This window comes from Salvelinus alpinus, chromosome 19, assembly GCF_045679555.1.
Source record: "Salvelinus alpinus chromosome 19, SLU_Salpinus.1, whole genome shotgun sequence".
Taxonomy (NCBI): domain Eukaryota; kingdom Metazoa; phylum Chordata; class Actinopteri; order Salmoniformes; family Salmonidae; genus Salvelinus; species Salvelinus alpinus.
In genome coordinates this window covers 42595983-42619018 of record NC_092104.1, presented here as the reverse complement: position 1 = coordinate 42619018, position 23036 = coordinate 42595983, and the positions used below count along the sequence as shown (strand labels likewise).

The 23036-nt window shown below is 44.1% G+C and overlaps 1 protein-coding gene and 1 long non-coding RNA gene across 2 annotated transcripts; both read right to left on the bottom strand.

The window, feature by feature from the left end:
• Positions 1-5633: 5633 nt before the first annotated feature.
• Positions 5634-12039, bottom strand: LOC139545644 (uncharacterized). The gene is made up of 2 exons (XR_011669105.1): positions 11696-12039; positions 5634-6907 (listed from the first exon to the last, which is right to left on the bottom strand). It is a non-coding gene; the product is annotated as an uncharacterized lncRNA (long non-coding RNA).
• Positions 12040-13562: 1523 nt separating this feature from the next.
• Positions 13563-22488, bottom strand: ela3l (elastase 3 like). The gene is made up of 8 exons (XM_071353623.1): positions 22439-22488; positions 22069-22157; positions 21740-21837; positions 21324-21452; positions 20884-21020; positions 20469-20614; positions 14130-14282; positions 13563-13775 (listed from the first exon to the last, which is right to left on the bottom strand). The coding sequence occupies exons 1-8, from the start codon at positions 22476-22478 to the stop codon at positions 13758-13760; spliced, it is 810 nt and encodes a 269-aa protein (XP_071209724.1). The 5' UTR covers positions 22479-22488; the 3' UTR covers positions 13563-13757.
• Positions 22489-23036: the final 548 nt, after the last annotated feature.

Here is a 23036-nt window from a genome sequence, read left to right as displayed (position 1 = left end):
GTCTCGCCTTAACGCTGCCCGAGAATGAGCGTAAAACCGTTTCACCATTGCCTGACAATGTGGACCAGTGATTTTTTTACGGCATAACTCCAATATAATCCACATTTGTAGCCTAGGTTATATACATCGATAAGTGCACTTGTCAATATGTATATACAGTACCAGTCAAAAGATTGGATACACCTACTCATTCCAGGGTTTTTCTTAATTTGTATATAGTGAAGACATCAACATGATGAAATAACACATATGGAATCATGTAGTAACCAAAAAAGTGTTAAACAAATAAAAAAAGGCATTTTATAGTTCAGATTCTTCAAAGTAGCCACACTTTGCCTTGATGACAGCTTTGCACACTCTTGGCATTCTCTCAACCAGCTTCATGAGGTAGTCACCTGGAATGAATTTAAATTAACAGGTGTGCCTTTTTAAAAGTTAATTTATGGAATTTCTTTCCGTCTTAATGCATTTGAGCCAATCGTTAACAGAAGATAGTCCGATTTGGTAAAAGACCAAGTCCATATTATGGAAAAAACTGCTCAAATAAGCAAAGAGAAACGAGAGTCTATCATTACTTTAAGACATGAAGGTCAGTCAATATGGAAAACTTTTAAAGTTCCTTCAAGTGCAGTCGCAAAAAACATCAAGCGCTATGAAGATACTGGCTCTCATGAGGACCGCCACAGGAAAGGAAGACCCAGACTTACCTCTGCTGCAGAGGACAAGTTCATTAGAGGTAACTGCACATCAGATTGCAACCCAAATAAATGCTTCACAGAGTTCAAGTAACAGACACAGCTCAACATCAACTGTTCAGAGGAGACTGCGTGAATCAGACCTTCGTTGGTAGAATTTCTGCAAAGAAACCACTACTAAACGACACCAATAAGAAAAAGAGACTTGCTTGGACCAAGAAACACAAGCAATGGACATTAGACCAGTGGACATCTGTTCGTTGTTCTGATGAATCCACCTTTTAGATTTTTGGTTCCAAACGCTGTGTCTTTGTGAGACGCAGAGTAGGTGAACGGATGATCTCCGCATGTGTGGTTCCCACCGTGAAGCATGGAGGAGGAGGTGTGATGGTGTGGGTGTGCTTCGCTGGTGACACTGTCACTGATTTATTTAGAATTCAAGGCACACTTAACCAGCTTGGCTACCACAGCATTCTTCAGTGGTACACCACCCCATCTGGTTTGCGCTTAGTGGGACTATCATTCTTTTTCACCAGGACAATGACCCAACACACCTCCAAGCTGATTAAGAGCTATTTGACCAACAAGGAGAGTGATGGAGTGCTGCCTCAGATGAACTGGCCTCCACAATCACCTGAACTCAACCCAATTGAGATGGTTTGAGATGAGTTGGACTGCAGAGTGAAGGAAAAGCAGCCAACAAGTCCTCAGCATATGTGGGAACTCCTTCAATACTGTTGGAAAAGCATTCCAGGTGAAGCTGGTTGAGAGAATGCCAAGATTGTGCAAAGCTGTCATCAATGGAAAGGATGGCTACTTTGAAGATTCTAAAATCTAGATGATTTGTTTGACACTTTTTTGATTACTACGTGATTCCATATGTGTTAATTCATAGTTCTAATATTTTCTCTCTTATTCTACAATGTAGAAAATAGTAATAAATTAAGAAAACCCCTTGAATGAGCAGGTGTGTCCAAACTTTTGACTGGTACTGTATATATTTTTATTTATTTATTACAGGCAAGATTTCATATCAATCAATCAAATGTATTTTCTAAAGCCCTTTTTAAATCAGCAGTTTGCCTTACAAATTGCTTTACAGATTTCCGGCCTGCAGAAACAGAAGCACAGTGGCCAGGATAGCTTTGTCCCGCAACTATCCATTTAAATAAATAAAACCTAATAATAATAATTGACTTTTGCTTTTAGTGTTACAGATGGCTAAGTAATAGTCAAATTTTTTACATACATTTTTATTTAAATGTCTAGTTGCAGGACCAAGGGATAACCTCCCTAGGAAGAAACCTAGAGTGGAACCATGCTCAGAGGGGTGGCAAGTCCTCTTCTGGCATATGACAGCCTATAGTTTAAATAAATGTTTTTTAGAAATATATTGCATTTTTTTGTCGGAGAACATCTATTCCAAACTGCCTTGTGCCTTCCCCTCCATTACATTTCAATGGTTGGCAATTAAAACAACATGTCCATTATCATTCCAGCAAAGAGCAGCAATATCATGTACTAACGGCACACTAATCAATAACAATAAAGCCTAGGCTAGTATATTTAGACATTTTTACTTGAAAGGACAGTTGTCTTAGCCAGTATGAACCAGCAGATGGTGCTCCAAACATAGGCTATGTGATGAATGGAAGGTTGGTGAGACATTGTAATTCCACCCCTACTAATTGCATGAGACCAAGGTAAGGTCCCAGAGGCCATGTGGTAGGCTTATGGTCCTTCATATTGACACAGAGCTTATTTATTTTGTGTGTGTGTGTGTGTGTGTGTGTGTGTGTGTGTGTGTGTGTGTGTGTGTGTGTGTGTGTGTGTGTGTGTGTGTGTGTGTGTGTGTGTGTGTGTGTGTGTGTGTGTGTGTGTGTGTGTGTGTGTGTGTGTGTGTGTGTGTGTGTGTGTGTGTGTGTGTGTGTGTGTGTGTGTGTGTGCGTATGTGTTTCGCATGCGTGTGTGTGGGCATGCATATCTGGTGTGTGTGTTCCTGCTTGAATACCAGTGGAATCTGCAGAAGTGGTTTCAATAATCTTCAAATGTATTCCCTATCAGTTTACAATTCAACATTCTTGGGGAAAGGAGAAATGGAACCATAGCATGAGGGAACATCATGGCAGTCACTACAGGTGCGGTTTGGTCCACTAGCCAGTGGTGCTGAAATCGCGGCTGGACGCTTTCTTCGCCATGACTTGCGGTCACTGTCCATGGTACTGAATTGATAGTTACGCGTGTGCGGTACACAGGCCAACATTACGTCTTCCTGGGACTTCTCCAATATGTAGGCCTATGTTAAAACTGCTGCACATTTGCTCCTGAATCGCCTGTTTGAGCTACATGCTTGAGACGTCTATATGTTCTGGATCCGCCCATAGCAGCCAGTCATCTCTGTAGTAGACGGCAGCTGCGCTAGAGCGGGGTGTGTAAGACACCCAAAAAACGGTTAATCTAAAGTCCAAACGGTTTGAACTACAGACTATTATGACCCCATCATAATGAGTTTAGATTACTTTCACGAGCACAGGACTCGTTAGAATGTAATAGTTGTTCGATATACAAGCTCATAAAGAAGTAGTGCATTGTGATCATTCCTGAGGTTTTCTTGAGTTTTCTTCTAGCTAGCTGTCAGACAGACTTCAAACATGAACAGACAGACCACAGGCATGGGTATAAAACAATGGTGATGTTTTGTGGATATAACAGTCCATTTGATCAATTTCCACCCAGGGAATAGTGTCTAATACTTTGTTAGACTCATTTTTTTGCTGTCACTAACTTCAAATTGAATACAGTTGTCAAAAACTAGTTTCACACTGAGTCAACATTTCCTGTACTCTCATTATTCTTAGAAATGCTTTTCTATCAGGTTTTTGTTTGGCGGAACTCATTTTTGAAGTGACATTAGTGAATGAAACTCATTAACTTCATTCTACTTATAGCCCTGGTTTTCCAGAAAAGAAAACAGAAAATCACATGAATGTGAGGCTAAATGTGACGGAACACAAGAAGATACATGAAATTAGTGACAAAACGGAACTGATAGGCTGATTTGTTGAATCATAGTGATTTACATTTGGGAATCGGCTTGATAAACCCGATTTCAGAATGTTTATTTTGGGGTGGGAATCCCAATGGCACCCATTATACAGATGTGATGTGATCAGATGTGATGCTGCCTGGTGACTCATTCATTATTCACTTCCAGTACTGTGTGTCCTATGCCCCATTATCTTTCAATAAGACACACACACACACACACACACACACACACACACACACACACACACACACACACACACACACACACACACACACACACACACACACACACACACACACACACACACACACACACACACACACACACACACACACACACACACACACACACACACACACACACACACACACACAATGATCTGTATCCTCAGTGACTGACTTCATCCCAGCCTTTCTCCCTGGATGTAGGTTATGGAAACCCTCAAGCGGTGCAGATGGAGAGGCAGATTATTGCGCTGTCTCCTGTTTATTAGTAATTTGCATTTGCAAATATTTGCTCATTGCATTATGTAATCCCATGCTGAGTCCAGCTCTTAAATCTCAACCAGGATATGTCAATTGGAAGACTGAATGATGAGCAAGCACTACCAATGCTTCTGGCTAATGCAATCCTTTCCATATAGGAGGGATCCCATGGATCTAAGCTTACCATGTTGATAAGAGTGAGTGGCGGAGGATTGTCAGTTCCTCCTAACCCCATCAAAGAAGGTCTCTCAGCCCTTCAGGGGGTCAATCGCTGAATCATGGAAGGTCAGCATAGTCATTCATGGTCAGTATTGCATTAAAATAAGTCAGAACTTGTCATTTGAAATGAGTGACAGTCAAGTAAACTGTCCTCCACAATACCTTAGTGTTTCTTTGCGAGAGGGAAATGTCACCTTTGTAAAAACATGGTGGGACATATCACATTAACTGTGAAGAGTCGCCATTTTGGTGGAGGAAGCTTAGTCCTTCAATGGACTTTATTTGACATTTCCTCCCTTAGACTAAACAACAAATATGTCCTTCATACCTTTGCAGACACAACGGGTGAGGTTACCTGAAATTGTTCAACAGAGAGAGACAGAAAGAGACAGAGGCAGGCAGGCAGCTAAAGAGCAGGCTGTAGCAGAGCTGGTGGAGGGGGCAGCAATAGAGGGACTCCTCTCTGATGAACATACTAATTTAGTAAAACCCTGCTAGGTAGAAGCACAACAATCCACCAAAGAGATAGTGGACACTGATGGAACCGAGGCACTGGATGAGACCCTGTGTTATGCTTATGGTCCTTCATATTGACACAGAGCTTATTGTCGGCGTGTGTGTGTGGGTATGCGTGTGTGTGTGTGTGTGTGTGAAGCATATTACCGAATTGCTATGGCCTGACTGTGTATCATCCAGTAACAGTACCTAATTTGTAAATCAGGAAGTGCCGGAGCACATGTGAGCGGGAGACACTGAATGACCTGTGGAGCTCAGAGATCCTGTATCATGCATAAGCCTACAAATATGCAATGAATGCGTATTACAACGCATCATAGACTAGCATACGTCAATTATTTCTGAGCAGATCGGAGATATACATTACTTTAGTTATTCCAGGTCTGTGTGACAATGACCATAGCAGTTGTCAAAACAGACCTGGAAGGCTAATGACACAACTTACAGCAGCTACAGGAGTGACCCACACGAATGACATTGTGGTTCAATCAACACTATGGAAAACGTGATTCAAGACCTGCTAGCCACACCTTTACTACAGTGCAATAGTTGCACTTTGCTCCCCATGTTTCGATGGATAATCATGCACTGTGAGGACAATGCTGTGGTTATTTTGTGCTGGTTGTAGTGACATGATTTATGACGGTCAGTAATATACATCCCCAAAAGTTACGCAAAAGTAAAACATTTATTGTGTTAATAAAAGATTAAAACCAACATTTTGTCCATGATTCATAGAACAACATCACCATCATAATTACACATGTGGAATGCTTATTCGCATAGTACAGTACATGGTAGATCCTTCCGTTTCAAGTAGTCATTTTGATTCTCCGCGTCACAACATCCCTAACTATGCGAGTCTTTCTAAAAGATTCTCATTATACTGTGTCTGTGTCATTCCTTTAGAAGGTTTTGAACCCAGTAAGTGGCAGACGGACACATTTAAGTGTTACAGCACAACTTTTAGTTGAAATGTTGAGTTCATTTCCCTTTGTTTCTGTTATTTTTCTTAAACTATTGAGATCCTTGAACGTTCTCTTCGTGAACGACACATTAAAAACATCCCTTTCGTTCTCTCTCGTCCATCATCACGGCCGTCCTTTGTTTCCGCATCTATCTCTCTGTCTATCTCTCTTGTGGTCTATTTCACGATACTCGGCATCATTATTTCTCCAGTTAATAAACATCAATCTGTCGCTGTTCACTTTCCGTCTTTCCATCCATCTCTCTTCTCATTCGCTTTTTCATTTACCCTTTCCCTCAATCACCAGACTGGTTCAGTGGAGATGAGCAGGGTAAGGCCAGACTGCTGAGTTTAAACAAACTGACAGATGGACAGTCCCAGAGCAGAGCCAAGGAGATAAGAGGATTTGTGTTTTTTTTTTTACGTAATGCGTAACACTTGTCATGTTCTTTTGCTCTGAGATCAACTGGGTGTCAGGGAGAGGCAAAGAGAGAGAGAAATGGACTCAAATACAGACAGAGAGAGAGAGGTGTGTGTGTGCATGTCTGTGTGTAGTCTGTTTGGCCAGAGAGTGTTTTTCCTCTTTACGTTCACCATCAGACTACAGTGAGTAAGTATTTCTGCTCGCCCTTCTGCTGCTCCTGGGCTGCTCTCAGCACTGGCGCCCTCTCTTGGCAGGAAGGCACCTTGCAGGCCTTGTAGAGGATGACAAAGAGGATGAGGGTGAGGACGCCCACTACAGAGTTACACACTATGGCCATTATGGCCCATGCAGAGAGACCTGTCCTCAGCTCTGTCTCCATGTTCAACTTCCTGGTTCACCCTAGAATCCAACTTCTTTAGATAAAAATCCTCAAAGTTCCACTCAAGCCCAAATCAGTGGTTTACTGGCACTAGTCAATGGACTGCTGTGGGCTTCATGGCTTTGGCTGACTGATGCCGTGCTGTCCCCTGTGTTAGCCCCAACAAGTGGCCCCTGAGCAAAGAGGGAAATAGGAGATATAATACATTGACATGTACATTGTACATTGTAATACATTGACCCATTAAACACTGATATCTACCACATATGCACACACATACACACTGAGATAATGGGCAGTCTATTCCAGGGGTCAGGACCTCCCTGTGCAGGGACAATGTACCCGAGGTGAACATGTTCTTCCCTGAGGGGACCTACTCTTCAGTCCAGACTAACACGCTAGAGGGGTTAACTGGGGACGGATTACCATATAATTAACAGGTGATTCACCACATAATCTGAGCCAGTTTTCTACAGCAGGAAAATAACCCTACAGCAACAGGAAATGTTAATTATTACGTGGATTATAATTAATGGACATCTTTGTGGGAGTTGATCTTTTTTTCGTAAGGGACTTCAGAAGCCTTTTAAATCCGCAAATACACTACATTGTAGGAAAGATCTCCTGCAACAGGGTAATCAAATTAAGATCCTACATCTGTAAGGTGTCTTAAAGGCCTAGTGCAGTCAAACATTTGATTTCCCTGTGTTTAATATATATTTTCACACTATGAGGTTGGAATAGTACTGTGAAATTGTGAAAAATTATGATAATGGTGATTACTGAGGAAAAATGTACTTACTACGAATGTGATATGTGGTTGTCTCACCTAGTTACAGTATCTTAACATGAATGCAGTAAATCGCTCTGGATTAGAGCGTCTGATAAATGACTAAAATGTCAATGTAAATAATGCCCTTTTAATGTAAGAGCTGTTTGAAACAAGGCTGCCTGAAATGTCAGCCTGTTTTGGTGGGATGGAGTTTTGGCCTGCCTGGTGACATTACTGTAAAGAAGTTAACAGACCAATAAGAAAGAGAATTCCAAACCTCTCTGCCAATAACAGATAGTTTTCAGTTTTTCCCCTCCCCACTCAGACCTCTCCGAAACAGTCCTAGCAAAATTCTTGCTTGAGAAATTGCTCTTTGCAAATAAGATGTTTTTGATCATGTTTATTGAAAACAATCACACTAAAGTACTTACATTGTTACCCAGAGATTATTTAACAATGACATAAAAAGAGCTGCATTGGACCTTTCAAACTGGAACGCTTGATTGGTGGAACTGCCACTTCCGTTTGGGATATTACAACAATAAAGTTAACGCAAACAACAAACACTTTTTTCCCCGCTGACGTCATTAGACGTGCGATAGAACAGCAGAATATGTACCGCAATTTCTTCTACAGCGCTGTCGGAGCCTCCTCCCCCCTGTTTCCCCTCTGTTACATCAACACAACAAAAACAATAACAAAGGTGGTGGGGCGAACAGTGGCGCTGTTTCCACTGACAAACCACTGAGCTGGCCTCATACATTGAAAGCACTGTTCTTAGGAGTGCACTATACTTAAATCATTTCCAAATATTACCAACATATATTATAGATGTAATCTAATTGCAAATTCAAATTTGTTTGTGAAGTAGACCCTATGATTGTGTGATTAGTTGCAGGTTTGTGGATGTGTTGATATCAACCTGGGCCTGTACATGTGTGACTGAGTGAGTTTGATCGGGTCTGTTTCAGTGAATATAATTCCAATTACACTTCAATATAGAGAACACCCTCACACATTTCCCCATGCAACGATAGATTGAGGTGAATTTAGAGACACGCTGCTGTTGAAAACTAATTTCAAACTTCTCTCCGCTTTCCCTGCCACTCTTAGCCAATCCAAATCAAGACGGGTTTAGTTCCTAATAAGGGTTATGGCAATGATGCACTTGATTGACTATGAGTAATAGAGTTAATATTATAACCACGGGAATGGGTGGGATTTCTTGGCTGTGTCATCAGGCCACGTGAGATCCAGGCTCTCTGCCAGCTCTAGAATGTTCTGTAGAACTCTATTACTGATGAGAGGGGAAATGAGACCACAGGTTATCAAAAATAGGAGAGGATATAGATTAGCTACCCATCTGACTGGAGAGAAGAAGAGACCATCAAGTTGAAATGGCCATTTACATTGACATTGGAGATCATCATTTGAAGTCATTTCATGAGGCGCCACTTGCCAGATCACAGGTAATTCTTAAGCCTTTCGTCCTTGCGGTCTTGCGAGCAGGGAAATGCGGTGAGACATCTCACTAATATTATCATAGAACTGGGGTTACTTAAGTAACCCTACGTTTTATTTGAAATACTCATTTTGATGTCTCAATATGGAATATGGCCAACTCCTGAAGCCAGGGTAGTCCCAACAGCATCACCACTCAGTGACCCCGACACTGAGGACAGTATGTGCCAATGAAGGTACAGTGACATCCAGTCGGCAAAACCTCATAAATGTATGATGGGTGGCCCAACATGCCACCTCGCAAATCTCTTGTAAAGAGATGCATTTGAACAGTGCCCAAGAATGAGCCCTCGGGTCCTCAGCGGGCTGTAAACCCTTGCTTTTGTAAGCCAATATAATACCTTCAACTATCCAATGGGATAGCCATTGCAGGAGGGGCCCCAAGACATTAAGAGTTGGGCACTCTTACGCCATGCTCCCGTTCTTTCCAAGTAAATTTGCAAAGCGCGTACTGCACATAAACAGTGAAGACGCTCTTCTTCCGTAGAAGTGAAGGGCGGTGGAAGCCATAAGCTCTAAGGTGAGACAATTGTAATTGAGAATCAGGTGGGCGGGACCCCGCGGTAGCAGCGAAGGTCCGCTTCCTCCACTGTCAGTCTCTGTTTGGAGAGCCGAACTGTGGGTTTTTAGCCTGCTGCGTTGCTGGGGGAATTGCTTTATAGAAAACCCTGGTGCCAGCAAGTTGCCCTCTATCTGCCACAAAGCCTTGGCTTGTAGAGGCGAAGACCGGTTTGCCACGGTACCCAGGTCTGCGTGCAAGCAGAAGTTAAAGGCTTCGCCTTCCTTCTTGTGAAGTTTGCGCTTCTGCCGGCGACAGAGGGCCCAAACGGCTCCTTCGGCATGATAGTAGCGTCAAGGAACTCTGCCTTTCTTTGTCCGAGAGGCTGGACAAGTTGAGCCACAACTCCCCATCATCAGAAGACGAATGGCACTAATGGCACGCCCACAGCCTCGGATGGCACCTCTGGAGGCCTGGAGGTTGATATCTGCACTGACACAGATCTCGTCCCATCGGTTCTGGTTGGCTGAGCTTTTGATGAAAGGTCCAATACAGACGTTTTTATCTCAATATCATTTAAGTTATGGGTAACAATTAAGTACCTTAATGTGATTGTTTTCAATTAAAATGGTAAAAAATGAACAAAAATATCTTCTTCGCAAAGAGCAATTTCTCAAGCAAGAATTTTGCTTAGACTGTCTGGGAGTGGTCTGAGTGGGGAGGGGAAAACTGAAAACAATCTGTTATTGGCAGACAGGTTTGGAACTCTCTTTCTTATTGGTCTATTAACTAATTTACCATCTGGCAGGTCAAAACTCCATCCCACCGAAACAGGCTGAAATTTCAGGGGGTCTTTCCAAAAAGCTCTTACACTAAAAGGGTATTATCTTAATTTTTACAATTTCAACCTCATGTGTTAAAATATGTATATAAAACACAGGGAAATCTGTTTTGTACTGCACTGGGCGTTAAGAGATTGCCCAACTCTTGTAAATTGTTGCTTGAAAATTGGCCCGGTAAGCCAAGAGTAGGGACTTTAGCTTCAATGCCTGTACTGAACATGTCGCAATCATGTAGACCTTTCAGAATATGGAAACGGTGAAGTGCTCAGTATTAAAAGGGTGAGTAGTGCCGGTTATAGATGAGGCACTGGGGTAGAGGTGGCCAGTCAATGACGGCTTGACCACCAGCGGCTTGTCAAGGCCTATCTCCTCCATACCCTAAATGTCCATGCCAACAAAGTGCCTGCTTTGGACCTTGCTGGACAAGGGCTTTCCCCAGTCGCCTTTGACTAATGCCACGCTAGCTCGGACGACTGAGAGGAGTTGATTCCCTGGGGGGGAAGAGGGGAGTCACCTCCCATAGAACCAGTCCCACGGGTGCAGGCCAGTCGACACTGGGTTGATTGGGTTAAGCTAAACGCAAGAGTAGACCTAGCAATTCTACCCTTCCAGGTAAGAAAAGCTAGTTTGGTATAGCTAGCCTGGTGGTGAGTTACCCGGGTTAGCTAAGCCTCACGGTGAGAGCTAGCCCTTTGTAGTGTGGTTAGCTATCCTTCCAGCTAGCTAGCCAAGTTGGCTAGCCTTGTGGCATGGGATAACCAGGTCTCAATAGCTAGACACTAGCTTCCAAGAGAGACTGAGGAGTAGAAAATAAATTCTACTCGAAGCAAAACTTTCCTCATATCTGTTCTAAAAAAAGCAGGGCCCAGAAGTAACTTGGGACAGACTGACTGAGAAAATGTCCGTTGGATTTCAGTGACGAGTGAGTCCAAAGTGTACGATACAAGCCGGAGCCCTCTCCACCAGACATGGTCAATACAATGGAACCCACTGCCAACTGTTATGCAATGGCTATGTGGATAACAATAGTTTGTTAGAATGGGGTGGACGTGGATGAGCGGCTTGGATTCTGTTCTCTGGACAAACAATAAGAGTCTGTGTGTGTGTGTGTATGTGTGTGTGTTACACATAGGCCTACTATTCCAAATAGCAGATTTCAACTGCACATGCAATAGTTGGCTGGGAAATGGCTATTTGGACAACAAAAGGGTTTTGTGCAACTGTTGTTCAACTTGTTCTCTTCTAATGATAGCTATTCTAGTCATCGTCAATTAGTTAGACCAATAGGCACTAAAACAATGCCCTTCACAAATTCAATCTCACTCACTCACTCGTAGCTGCTTCATTTAGCAGATCGCACCGTCCGGGATTACCATATTCATAGATCCTCTCCAAACATCTCCATAAGTCGACCAGACTCTACAATGGATTCCGTTGCCTCCTCAGGTATAAAGTTAAGTCAAAAAAGCACACTCTTATTGTTTTACAAGGCAGTTGCCACCAAGTTCCAGGCAAATCTTCCCAACAGTTCTTAGTGGTTCAATATCCACTGCGCACTGCTTGAATGAGAGAGAGCCTGCGAGGTCCAACCAGTTAGCAGACGGGTGATTCGAGCGAGGCGACAGAGTAGTGACGCCACTGTCAATGTGGATCACTGTGATGTCGCACACACACTCCCTCTCTCTCCCTCCCCTCCCGCTCCCTGCTCAGGCATGGAGGAGTCACAGTTAAACTGAGCTATTTTAAGTAGCCTATAGAGAACATCCAATAAACGGCTTTCTCTCCCACACTATGTGGTGCCTTGATCATAAGACACTGTCATTTGCACTGTCCCGTTACAGCCTGTATAACACCATATGGAGTTGTTGTAGGGGAAAGCTTTGACGTCCTGACTTTAGAATATTGTCACTTTAATTTACAGCCAAATTTACCAATTGTCTTTAACTTATAACCACATATAGCAAGAAAACTGCACGAATTGGGAAGGTGGGCTTTGCGCATTTAGCATTCAAGGCGTTTAGCATTCAAGCTGTCCCCCCGTGCTCCTTTCAGAGCATGGGGGGGTGGGGGAGGGGGAGACAAAGCTCTTTTCAGACCAGACCCCACGTCAGACAAAAGCTGCCCAGATAAAGCTGGCTAGAGACCCCCAGAGCAACAGATTCAAGCAACTATTTTAACAGTACAATCTGGGTTCTGTCCAATGGTCATTAGAATGATTGATTTATGCCAATATTCTTGTAGAATATAATTTTTTATATTCCGCATGGGTTCAGCGTGAAAGAACATAATGTTTGTTTACACATAAACAGTTTAGCATAAGATTTGACTGACTTTAATTGACCCCTTGATGTGTAGCTTCAAAATATGTTTAAAACTATTGTGTGTCATGCATAGACACTGAGAAAACATACACTAACATAATGAGAAATTCAATGTAATTAATGCACGTGTCCATGCACGGCATGCACACACACACAGTCAATGTGACAGTGAACTGCTCTAATCGGACATGAAATGTCTACTGTCAGCCTGTCAATGAATCTTCCCTCATTTAAGAATTTCCCTGTCAATAAACAGCAAGTATGTTTGCGTGTATGTACACACATACACGCAAACATACTTGCTGTTTATTGACAGGGAAATTCTTAAATGAGGGAAGATTCATTGACGTGTGCGTCTGTGTTTGTATGACTGTTAATCTGTGAGTGTGTGTTTGTGCACGTACGAGCAAGTGAGTGTGGGCTTGAGGGAGGGAGGGAGAGAGAGAGAGAGAGGGAGAGAGAGAGAGAGAGAGAGATGGATACTAAAAATGGATTGTAAATTCTAATTTAAACATCAGTTTCCCTATAGCCCTCATTCTGTGGCGTTCTCATTCCCAGCCTGTCTGCCAAGTCTGTGTAGTGTAATCACATCAAGAGCAGAAGATGTAGGAAGACTATATGGAGAGCAGAACACATCCGCCTGGCTCACCCATTAATGGAACCCTTCCATTACCAGAATATGTATGACAGCATAAAGTGGAAGACTAGATGTCTATCTTTCTGAAGTGGCGTGAACATACATTTTACACTTCTTAAAACAAGCCCACATTTCATTGGAAGGATATCATCCTCACACATTCTCAAGTAGAATGTCTCAAAACTTTCCTATTAGCAAGTATTAGGTAAACAGCATGAAAAATGGGGAATGCCAAAATGATTGATCAAGTACTGAATGTATGGAGATACATGTGTAGATCTTTCTCCAGCAAAGGAAACATCTTATGGAAATCCTTTCTCTTTGTCTTGAGTGACTGAGGACATCTTGTGGCATGAACATAAAATACATCACAAAGCCATTTTGCTGAGTCCTTTTTTTTTATTAAACTCAATTCCCCATTCTGCTCCACTTTAGTTGCTCATCATAGCCTGAGAAAATAGACAGACAGAACAGGACAAGTCATTGGTGACATTTCCTGAAAAGGTTTTCCCTCATCATCCTGGAAAACTTTGTATCTCACTTTTGGTGATTTCATTTTTTATATATACACATCAATTGAAAGAAGTCATTCCCCTCACTGTTCTGTGAAAGTTCCATGACTCTAAGACTAAACAACTCATTCTGTTAATAGATCCATTTTTATTTCTTTATTTTTTACAATGTCTGAAAAGTCGACCTTATTGAGATGTAAGGTTTTTCCAGAATGCCGACGTCATGCTAATTAACACTGTAATGACGTGTGTAACCTTAGCTCTGTGAGTCATGTGTACGTGTCCTTTTACCTGGTCGATCCAGTCGGTGAAGTTGGAGACGCGGGTGAAGACGGTGGGCTTCTTCACGTAGTTGCAGCCCAGACCAGAAACAAAGCTGGCAATTCCATGGACCTCCCATACTCCCTCTGGGTTCTTGCAGTTCAGGGGCCCACCAGAGTCACCCTATAGGAGAAGAAGAGGGAAGGGATTTAATACTTAACCAAAGACATGCAACAAGGCATAAATATTCACCCCCCTTGGATTTCTTCACATTTTATTGTGTTACAAAGTGGGATTAAAATTGATTTAATTGTCAATATAAGTCAATGATCTCACAAAATACTTTGTAAATGGAAGAAAAATGTATACATGAGTCAATACATGTTAGAAACACCTTTGGCAGTGATTACAGCTGAGAGTCTCATTGACTATGTCTCTAAGAGCTTTGCACATCTGGATTGTGCAATATTTGCCCATTATTCTTTTCACAATTCTTCAAGCTCTGACAAGGTGTTGGGGATCATGACTAGACAGCAGTTTTTAAGTCTTGTCATAGATTTTCAAGCAGATTTAAGTCAAAACTGTAACCTGGCCATTGACTGTCTTCTTGGTAAGCAACTCCAATATAGATTTGGCCTTTTGTTGTAGGTTATTGTCCGACTGAAAGGTGAATTACATTTACATTACATTTAAGTCATTTAGCAGACGCTCTTATCCAGAGCGACTTACAAATTGGTGCATTCACCTTATGATATCCAGTGGAACAACCACTTTACAATAGTGCATCTAACTCTTTTAAGGGGGGGGGGGTTAGAAGGATTACTTTATCCTATCCTAGGTATTCCTTAAAGAGGTGAGGTTTCAGGTGTCTCCGGAAGGTGGTGATTGACTCCGCTGACCTGGCGTCGTGAGGGAGTTTGTTCCACCATTGGGGTGCCAGAGCAGCGAACAGTTTTGACTGGGCTGAGCGGGAACTGTACTTCCTCAGAGGTAGGGAGGCGAGCAGGCCAGAGGTGGATGAACGCAGTGCCCTTGTTTGGGTGTAGGGCCTGATCAGAGCCTGAAGGTACGGAGGTGCCGTTCCCCTCACAGCTCCGTAGGCAAGCACCATGGTTTTGTAGCGGATGCGAGCTTCAACTGGAAGCCAGTGGAGAGAGCGGAGGAGCGGGGTGACGTGAGAGAACTTGGGAAAGTTGAACACCAGACGGGCTGCGGCGTTCTGGATGAGTTGTAGGGGTTTAATGGCACAGGCAGGGAGCCCAGCCAACAGCGAGTTGCAGTAATCCAGACGGGAGATGACAAGTGCCTGGATTAGGACCTGCGCCGCTTCCTGCGTGAGGCAGGGTCGTACTCTGCGAATGTTGTAGAGCATGAACCTACAGGAACGGGTCACCGCCTTGATGTTAGTTGAGAACGACAGGGTGTTGTCCAGGATCACGCCAAGGTTCTTAGCACTCTGGGAGGAGGACACAATGGAGTTGTCAACCGTGATGGCGAGATCATGGAACGGGCAGTCCTTCCCCGGGAGGAAGAGCAGCTCCGTCTTGCCGAGGTTCAGCTTGAGGTGGTGATCCGTCATCCACACTGATATGTCTGCCAGACATGCAGAGATGCGATTCACCACCTGGTTATCAGAGGGGGGAAAGGAGAAGATTAATTGTGTGTCGTCTGCATAGCAATGATAGGAGAGACCATGTGAGGATATGACAGAGCCAAGTGACTTGGTGTATAGCGAGAATAGGAGAGGGCCTAGAACAGAGCCCTGGGGGACACCAGTGGTGAGAGCACGTGGTGCGGAGACAGATTCTCGCCACGCCACCTGGTAGGAGCGACCTGTCAGGTAGGACGCAATCCAAGCGTGGGCCGCGCCGGAGATGCCCAGCTCGGAGAGGGTGGAGAGGAGGATCTGATGGTTCACAGTATCAAAGGCAGCCGATAGGTCTAGAAGGATGAGAGCAGAGGAGAGAGAGTTAGCTTTAGCAGTGCGGAGCGCCTCCGTGACACAGAGAAGAGCAGTCTCAGTTGAATGACTAGTCTTGAAACCTGACTGATTTGGATCAAGAAGGTCATTCTGAGAGAGATAGCAGGAGAGCTGGCCAAGGACGGCACGTTCAAGAGTTTTGGAGAGAAAAGAAAGAAGGGATACTGGTCTGTAGTTGTTGACATCGGAGGGATCGAGTGTAGGTTTTTTCAGAAGGGGTGCAACTCTCGCTCTCTTGAAGACGGAAGGGACGTAGCCAGCGGTCAAGGATGAGTTGATGAGCGAGGTGAGGTAAGGGAGAAGGTCTCCGGAAATGGTCTGGAGAAGAGAGGAGGGGATAGGGTCAAGCGGGCAGGTTGTTGGGCGGCCGGCCGTCACAAGACGCGAGATTTCATCTGGAGAGAGAGGGGAGAAAGAGGTCAAAGCACAGGGTAGGGCAGTGTGAGCAGAACCAGCGGTGTCGTTTGACTTAGCAAACGAGGATCGGATGTCGTCGACCTTCTTTTCAAAATGGTTGACGAAGTCATCAGCAGAGAGGGAGGAGGGGGAGGAGGGGGAGGAGGATTCAGGAGGGAGGAGAAGGTGGCAAAGAGCTTCCTAGGGTTAGAGGCAGATGCTTGGAATTTAGAGTGGTAGAAATTGGCTTTAGCAGCAGAGACAGAAGAGGAGAATGTAGAGAGGAGGGAGTGAAAGGATGCCAGGTCCGCAGGGAGGCGAGTTTTCCTCCATTTCCGCTCGGCTGCCCGGAGCCCTGTTCTGTGAGCTCGCAATGAGTCGTCGAGCCACGGAGCAGGAGGGGAGGACCGAGCCGGCCTGGAGGATAGGGGACATAGAGAGTCAAAGGATGCAGAAAGGGAGGAGAGGAGGGTTGAGGAGGCAGAATCAGGAGATAGGTTGGAGAAGGTTTGAGCAGAGGGAAGAGATGATAGGATGGAAGAGGAGAGAGTAGCGGGGGAGAGAGAGCGAAGGTTGGGACGGCGCGATACCATCCGAGTAGGGGCAGTGTGGGAAGTGTTGGATGAGAGCGAGAGGGAAAAGGATACAAGGTAGTGGTCGGAGACTTGGAGGGGAGTTGCAATGAGATTAGTGGAAGAACAGCATCTAGTAAAGATGAGGTCAAGCGTATTGCCTGCCTTGTGAGTAGGGGGGGAAGGTGAGAGGGTGAGGTCAAAAGAGGAGAGGAGTGGAAAGAAGGAGGCAGAGAGGAATGAGTCAAAGGTAGACGTGGGGAGGTTAAAGTCACCCAGAACTGTGAGAGGTGAGCCATCCTCAGGAAAGGAACTTATCAGGGCGTCAAGCTCATTGATGAACTCTCCAAGGGAACCTGGAGGGCGATAAATGATAAGGATGTTAAGCTTGAAAGGGCTGGTAACTGTGACAGCATGGAATTCAAAGGAGGCGATAGACAGATGGGTCAGGGGAGAAAGAGAGAATGTCCACTTGGGAGAGATGAGGATCCCAGTGCCACCACCCCGCTGACCAGAAGCTCTCGGGGTGTGCGAGAACACGTGGGCAGACGAGGAGAGAGCAGTAGGAGTAGCAGTGTTATCAGTGGTAATCCATGTTTCCGTCAGTGCCAAGAAGTCGGGGGACTGGAGGGAAGCATAGGCTGAGATGAACTCTGCCTTGTTGGCCGCAGATCGGCAGTTCCAGAGGCTGCCTGAGACCTGGAACTCCACGTGGGTCGTGCGCGCTGGGACCACCAGGTTAGAGTAGCAGCGGCCACGCGGTGTGAAGCGTTTGTATGGTCTGTGCAGAGAGGAGAGAACAGGGATAGACAGACACATAGTTGACAGGCTACAGAAGAGGCTACGCTAATGCAAAGGAGATTGGAATGACAAGTGGACTACACGTCTCGAATGTTCAGAAAGTTAAGCTTACGTTGCAAAAAAATCTTATTGACTAAAATGATATAGTACTGCTGGCTGGTGAAATAGGCTAGCTAGCAGTGGCTGCGTTGTTGACTTTGTTTGAAAGTGTAGCTGGCTAGGTAACCTCTAACTGGCTAGGTAACCTCGACAATTACTCTAGACTACACAATTATCTTGGATACAAAGACGGCTATGTAGCCAGCTAAGATCAAACAAATCAAACTGTTGTACTGTAATGAAATGAAATGTAATACTACCTGTAATACTACCTGTGGAGCAAAGCGGAATGCAACTACTCGCTCCAAACCAAACCGGAAGTGCGTATCGTAGAGGGAGAGGCAATAGAAGTGTTGTTTCTTGTATTATTGTCTTTTGTGTCTTTAGAGGACTGCTTCACCTTAATGTCCCCTTTCCCTTTTCTTCTGTCCTTATTTTGTCCCACTTTGTCCCTTCTTTGTCCCTTCTTCTCTTCTGCCAACTAGACACTCCTTGTTAGCTAGCTAGCTTCTTTCAGGAATGTCCCTAGCAACTGCCTAGCAACAGGTAAACAACTTAGCTAGCTAAGAAAACGGTATAATTTTATGAAAAATTTTTACTTTTTCAAAAGCCTTTCTTCTTTGTTTGCTGCTTGTTTGGTCTCCTATTCAGTTTGCAGTTTTCTTTTGATTTTTTTTCGATGTACTTTACTCTAAAAAAACATTTAAATTTCAATATTTGTAGGAGCTCATCTTTTCAGCTGCTGCTGCTTAATTTGGAACTCCGGAACATGAATTACTCTCCCAGTGTCTAGTGTAAGGCAGACTGAAGCAGGTTTTTCTCTAGGATTTCACCTGCGCTTAGCTCCATCCTGAAAAACTGTCCAGTCTTTGCCGACATCAAGCATACCCATACCATAATGCAGCCATCACCATGCTTGAAAATAAGGAGGCAGTTACTCAGTGATGTGTTGTGTTGGATTTGCCCCAAAGATAAAACTTTGCATTTAGGACAAGAAGTATATTCCTTTGCAATGTAGTTTTGCAATATTACTTTAGTGTCTTGTTGCAGACAAGATGCGCATTTTAGTTATTACATTTCTATTGGTAAACATTTGTAAAATGTTCTTTTCACTTTGACATAATGGAGTATTTTGTGTAGATCAATTTCAATGGCACTTTGTAAATCAACAAAATGTGAAAAAATATCCAAGGTGTGTAAATACTTATGATAACCACTGTATAGACTCCCTATGCATTTATGTGGATATGAAACATTTAATTAAAATTATGTGGGGCTTGGTGTCCACTCAATTGACCACATGGGTGGTCAGAGGCTCGGTGGGAGGGTTGCCGCAAACAAGGGCTAGGGGTGTTGAGAAAGATACATCTATTTGAACACTGAAGCTAAAAATAGTATCTCTATGCAAGCATTTTGGATTTGAAATTAAATATTTCATATGAGGTGACAGTACAGAATGTAACCTTTATTAGAGAGTATTTTCATACATATGTTTTAGAGTTTAGAGATGAACGCATTTTATGTATCTAGTCCCCCTATTTGAAGGTGTCATAAGTATTCACTTAAAGTGTATTAAATTAGTCAAAAGTTGTAGTATTTAGTCCCATATTCCAAGCTTGTGACTCTACGAACTGTTTTGTTTTGTTATGTTATGCCCAATAGAATTAATGCTAAATCATGTATTGTGTCATTTTGGAGTCGCTTGTGTTGTAAATAACAATGGAATTAGTTTCTGAAATCTACTACGTTAATGTGGATGCTACCATAGTTACGGACAATCATGAATGGATTGTGAATAATGATGAGTGAGAAAGAGACACAACATAATCCGAAACACAACCACAACAAACTGCAAATGCATCCAACAAGTTTGTAGTCACAAGCTTGACGTAGTCATTGCGTCCTATGAATATGGGACCAAATACTACATTTTTTGAGTACTTTAATACACTCTAAGTGAATTTGTCCAAATACAAATGGGGGGACTAGATTCTGTACAGAAAGTGCTTTCATTTCTAAATGGTGGAACAGATATGTATGAAAATACTATCAATTAAAAGTTGAAATCCGGTACTATCGCCTCACATGAAGCATTTCCTCTCAAATCCAAAATGCTGGAGTATAGAGCCAAATTAAAACTTTTAGCTTCACTGTACAAAAAAACACGTAGAGGAATGTAATTCACTAATGTGTTACTCTCACACCCCCACTCTCAACACAAACACTAACAGTAACACATAAACGCTCACATGTACACAGGCACGCACACACACACACACACACACACACACACACACACACACACACACACACACACACACACACACACACACACACACACACACACACACACACACACACACACACACACACACACACACACACACACACACACACACACATAAACAAACAAACAAACAAACTTGCACAAACACATATATCACACACAATACATACTCTCTGTTTCTCTGTCTCTTTCTCTGTTTCTCTCTGCCTCTCACATCCCCCAGGGGTACTCACGTTGCAGCCGGCGACAATGCCATCTCCTCCGGCACACACCATGGTGGTCCTGAGAGCGATGCCCCACCAGTCGGGCTTGGAGCAGGTGGCATGGTCCACCACGGGCATCAGAGCCTGCTGCAGGTTATCAGCAATGGGGCCTCCGGCTAAAACACACACACATGTCAAACTGCAGCTAGTTACCCTACAGGAACACACATGAAAGTGATCATCAAACGCACGCGCGCACGCGCACGCACGCACACACACACACACACACACACACACACACACACACACACACACACACACACACACACACACACACACACACACACACACACACACACACACACACACACACACACACACACACACACACACACACACACACACACACACACACACACACACACACACACACACACAGGCTTACTGTAGACCCTTCCCCAGCCAGTGACGTAACAGGGGTACTGGTTGTCCAGCACAGTGCCAGCAGCAGGGATACAGCCAAGCTGCACATGGTCAGTCAGGGTCACATGCTCAGACAACTTGATCAGGGCAATGTCATTTCTGGTCAATCAGAGACAGAGGAGGAACACAGAGAGAGAGAGACGGTTGTAGAAGGAAAGGATAGACAGGTGATGCCACTGAAAGTCAGCCCAGTTTATATTGTGATGTACTGCAAGTATATAAGTATATAAGGCTACTCATAATGCTCTACATATCCAGTGTTGTTTAGGTAAAGACCAAAAAAAATAGCTTTGCTTTCTTCCATTCGGTGCTGAACCCTTAGCAACCCATCAGATCTGTTTTCTTAGTGTAACATTCAAGGTGTGTTGTGCTAGACCGTCTATTTGTGGGCCGTACTCTTACCCAAAGGCCACAAAGATGGGGTTCCACTTCTCATGGACAACAAGCTTCTCAGGGATGATAGCCTGGGAGCCTTCCTCAGTCTCAACCAGGTTGTGCTTTCCAACGAACACTCTGTAGGACAGGCTGGGGCTGGGAGGGTTGGAGAAGGTTGAATGCTCAGTGATCACAGCATATATGAGCCGAAAGCTGTGTGTGTGTGTGTGTGTGTGTGTGTGTGTGTGTGTGTGTGTGTGTGTGTGTGTGTGTGTGTGTGTGTGTGTGTGTGTGTGTGTGTGTGTGTGTGTGTGTGTGTGTGTGTGTGTGTGTGTGTGTGTGTGTGTGTGTGTGTGTGTGTGTGTGTGTGTGTGAGTGTGCGAAGGTCTTCTTTGGATGTACTGTGTATTTGCGCGTAAATGTGAATGTGTAGCCTCTCTTACTTGATACAGTGCGCAGCGGTCATGACCCAGTTGGTGGCAATCAGAGATCCACCACAGGTATGTCTCCACTCACCGTCCCTCTCATACTGCAGAGAGATCTGGAGAGAAAGAAAAAAATGAAAGAAAGAAAGAGATTAAAAAAGAAAGAAAGAAAGAGAGAAAGAGAGAGAGAGAGAGTGAGAAATACTGAGGTTGGACGAGAACGAGTTACTCATACAGATACATAAGATGTGTGAAGAACGACCTATGGTCAAAAGTGACCTATATAAATGCAATCCAGTATTATAATCATTGTACATAGAGAGAGGGAGATAAGGGTGTCAGTGTACCTGCCAGGGCCAGCTGTGGGGCTTGGCGTCCACTCCATTGACCACACGGGTGGTCAGAGGCTCAATAGGAGGGGTGCCACACCCAAACGCTAGGGAGGTAGACAGAGAGACAATCAGGGTCAGGTCTTTCTCTCTAACTCAGACGTCACCAACTCTGGTCCTGGAGAGCTACAGTGCACGTTATTGTTAAAGCCCAGCACAAGCATATCTGCTTCAGCTGATTAACAAATTATAGTCGCCAGTCTGGACTAATAGTTGAATCAGGTGTGTCAGTGTTGTGCTCGAGCAAAAGCCTGCACACCCTTCAGCTTTCCAGGACTGCAGTTGGAGTCTCTGTCTGATGTCCACACACATAGAGGCTGACACTTACCGCAAGCGACGAGCACTGAGGCCAGAACAATGGGAATCATGTTGATTGATACGTCGTCTGCTTGGCGACAGCATGGCACATCCTACTTTAAACCCTAGTCCTCAGGGACGCCCCGCCCATCTTGATTACACACACTTTCTCATTGGTCCTCCATGACCGCTGTGGATGATAGAGAAGAAATGAGAAACTGCCAACCAATGGTTGGGGGGCCTGATCGCCGGCAGACTGCGACAACAGGTGTGTTTCCTAGAACAATTCACATGGCCTTCACCTTACTTTCCACACACCTTTCACCAATGTATGTGTACTTCTACATTTCTCAGATACACTAGAATCTGGACATAAACTGTAAGCAATAGAGCTTCACCTAGTTCCTAACATATTGCCTAGTCCTATTGAGTAGTGAGAAAGGGAGTGAACAATGCCACAGTCTCTGAACCCATAGCCCACAAACTCGTCCTCTGGATTGGCCCAGTGAGTTACATATGATCCATGGGAATTCAGCACCTGTTCCAATGTTGTGTAAGACAGTTCGAGAGTAACCTGTAGTTTACAGAATAAACCCCACTAATGGCAGTTATTAAGCCAAATATTTATT

Bases quoted from the DNA above. Each gene is read 5' to 3' on its own strand.
- ela3l (XM_071353623.1), bottom strand. From the start codon at position 22,478: ATGATTCCCATTGTTCTGGCCTCAGTGCTCGTCGCTTGCG. The intron at 22,158-22,438 runs GTAAGTGTCAGC...CTACCTCCCTAG, and splicing joins CTCAGTGCTCGTCGCTTGCG to CGTTTGGGTGTGGCACCCCT. The intron at 20,615-20,883 runs GTAAGCCTGTGT...TGTGTGTTTTAG, and splicing joins TGGCTGGGGAAGGGTCTACA to CCGGAGGCCCCATTGCTGAT.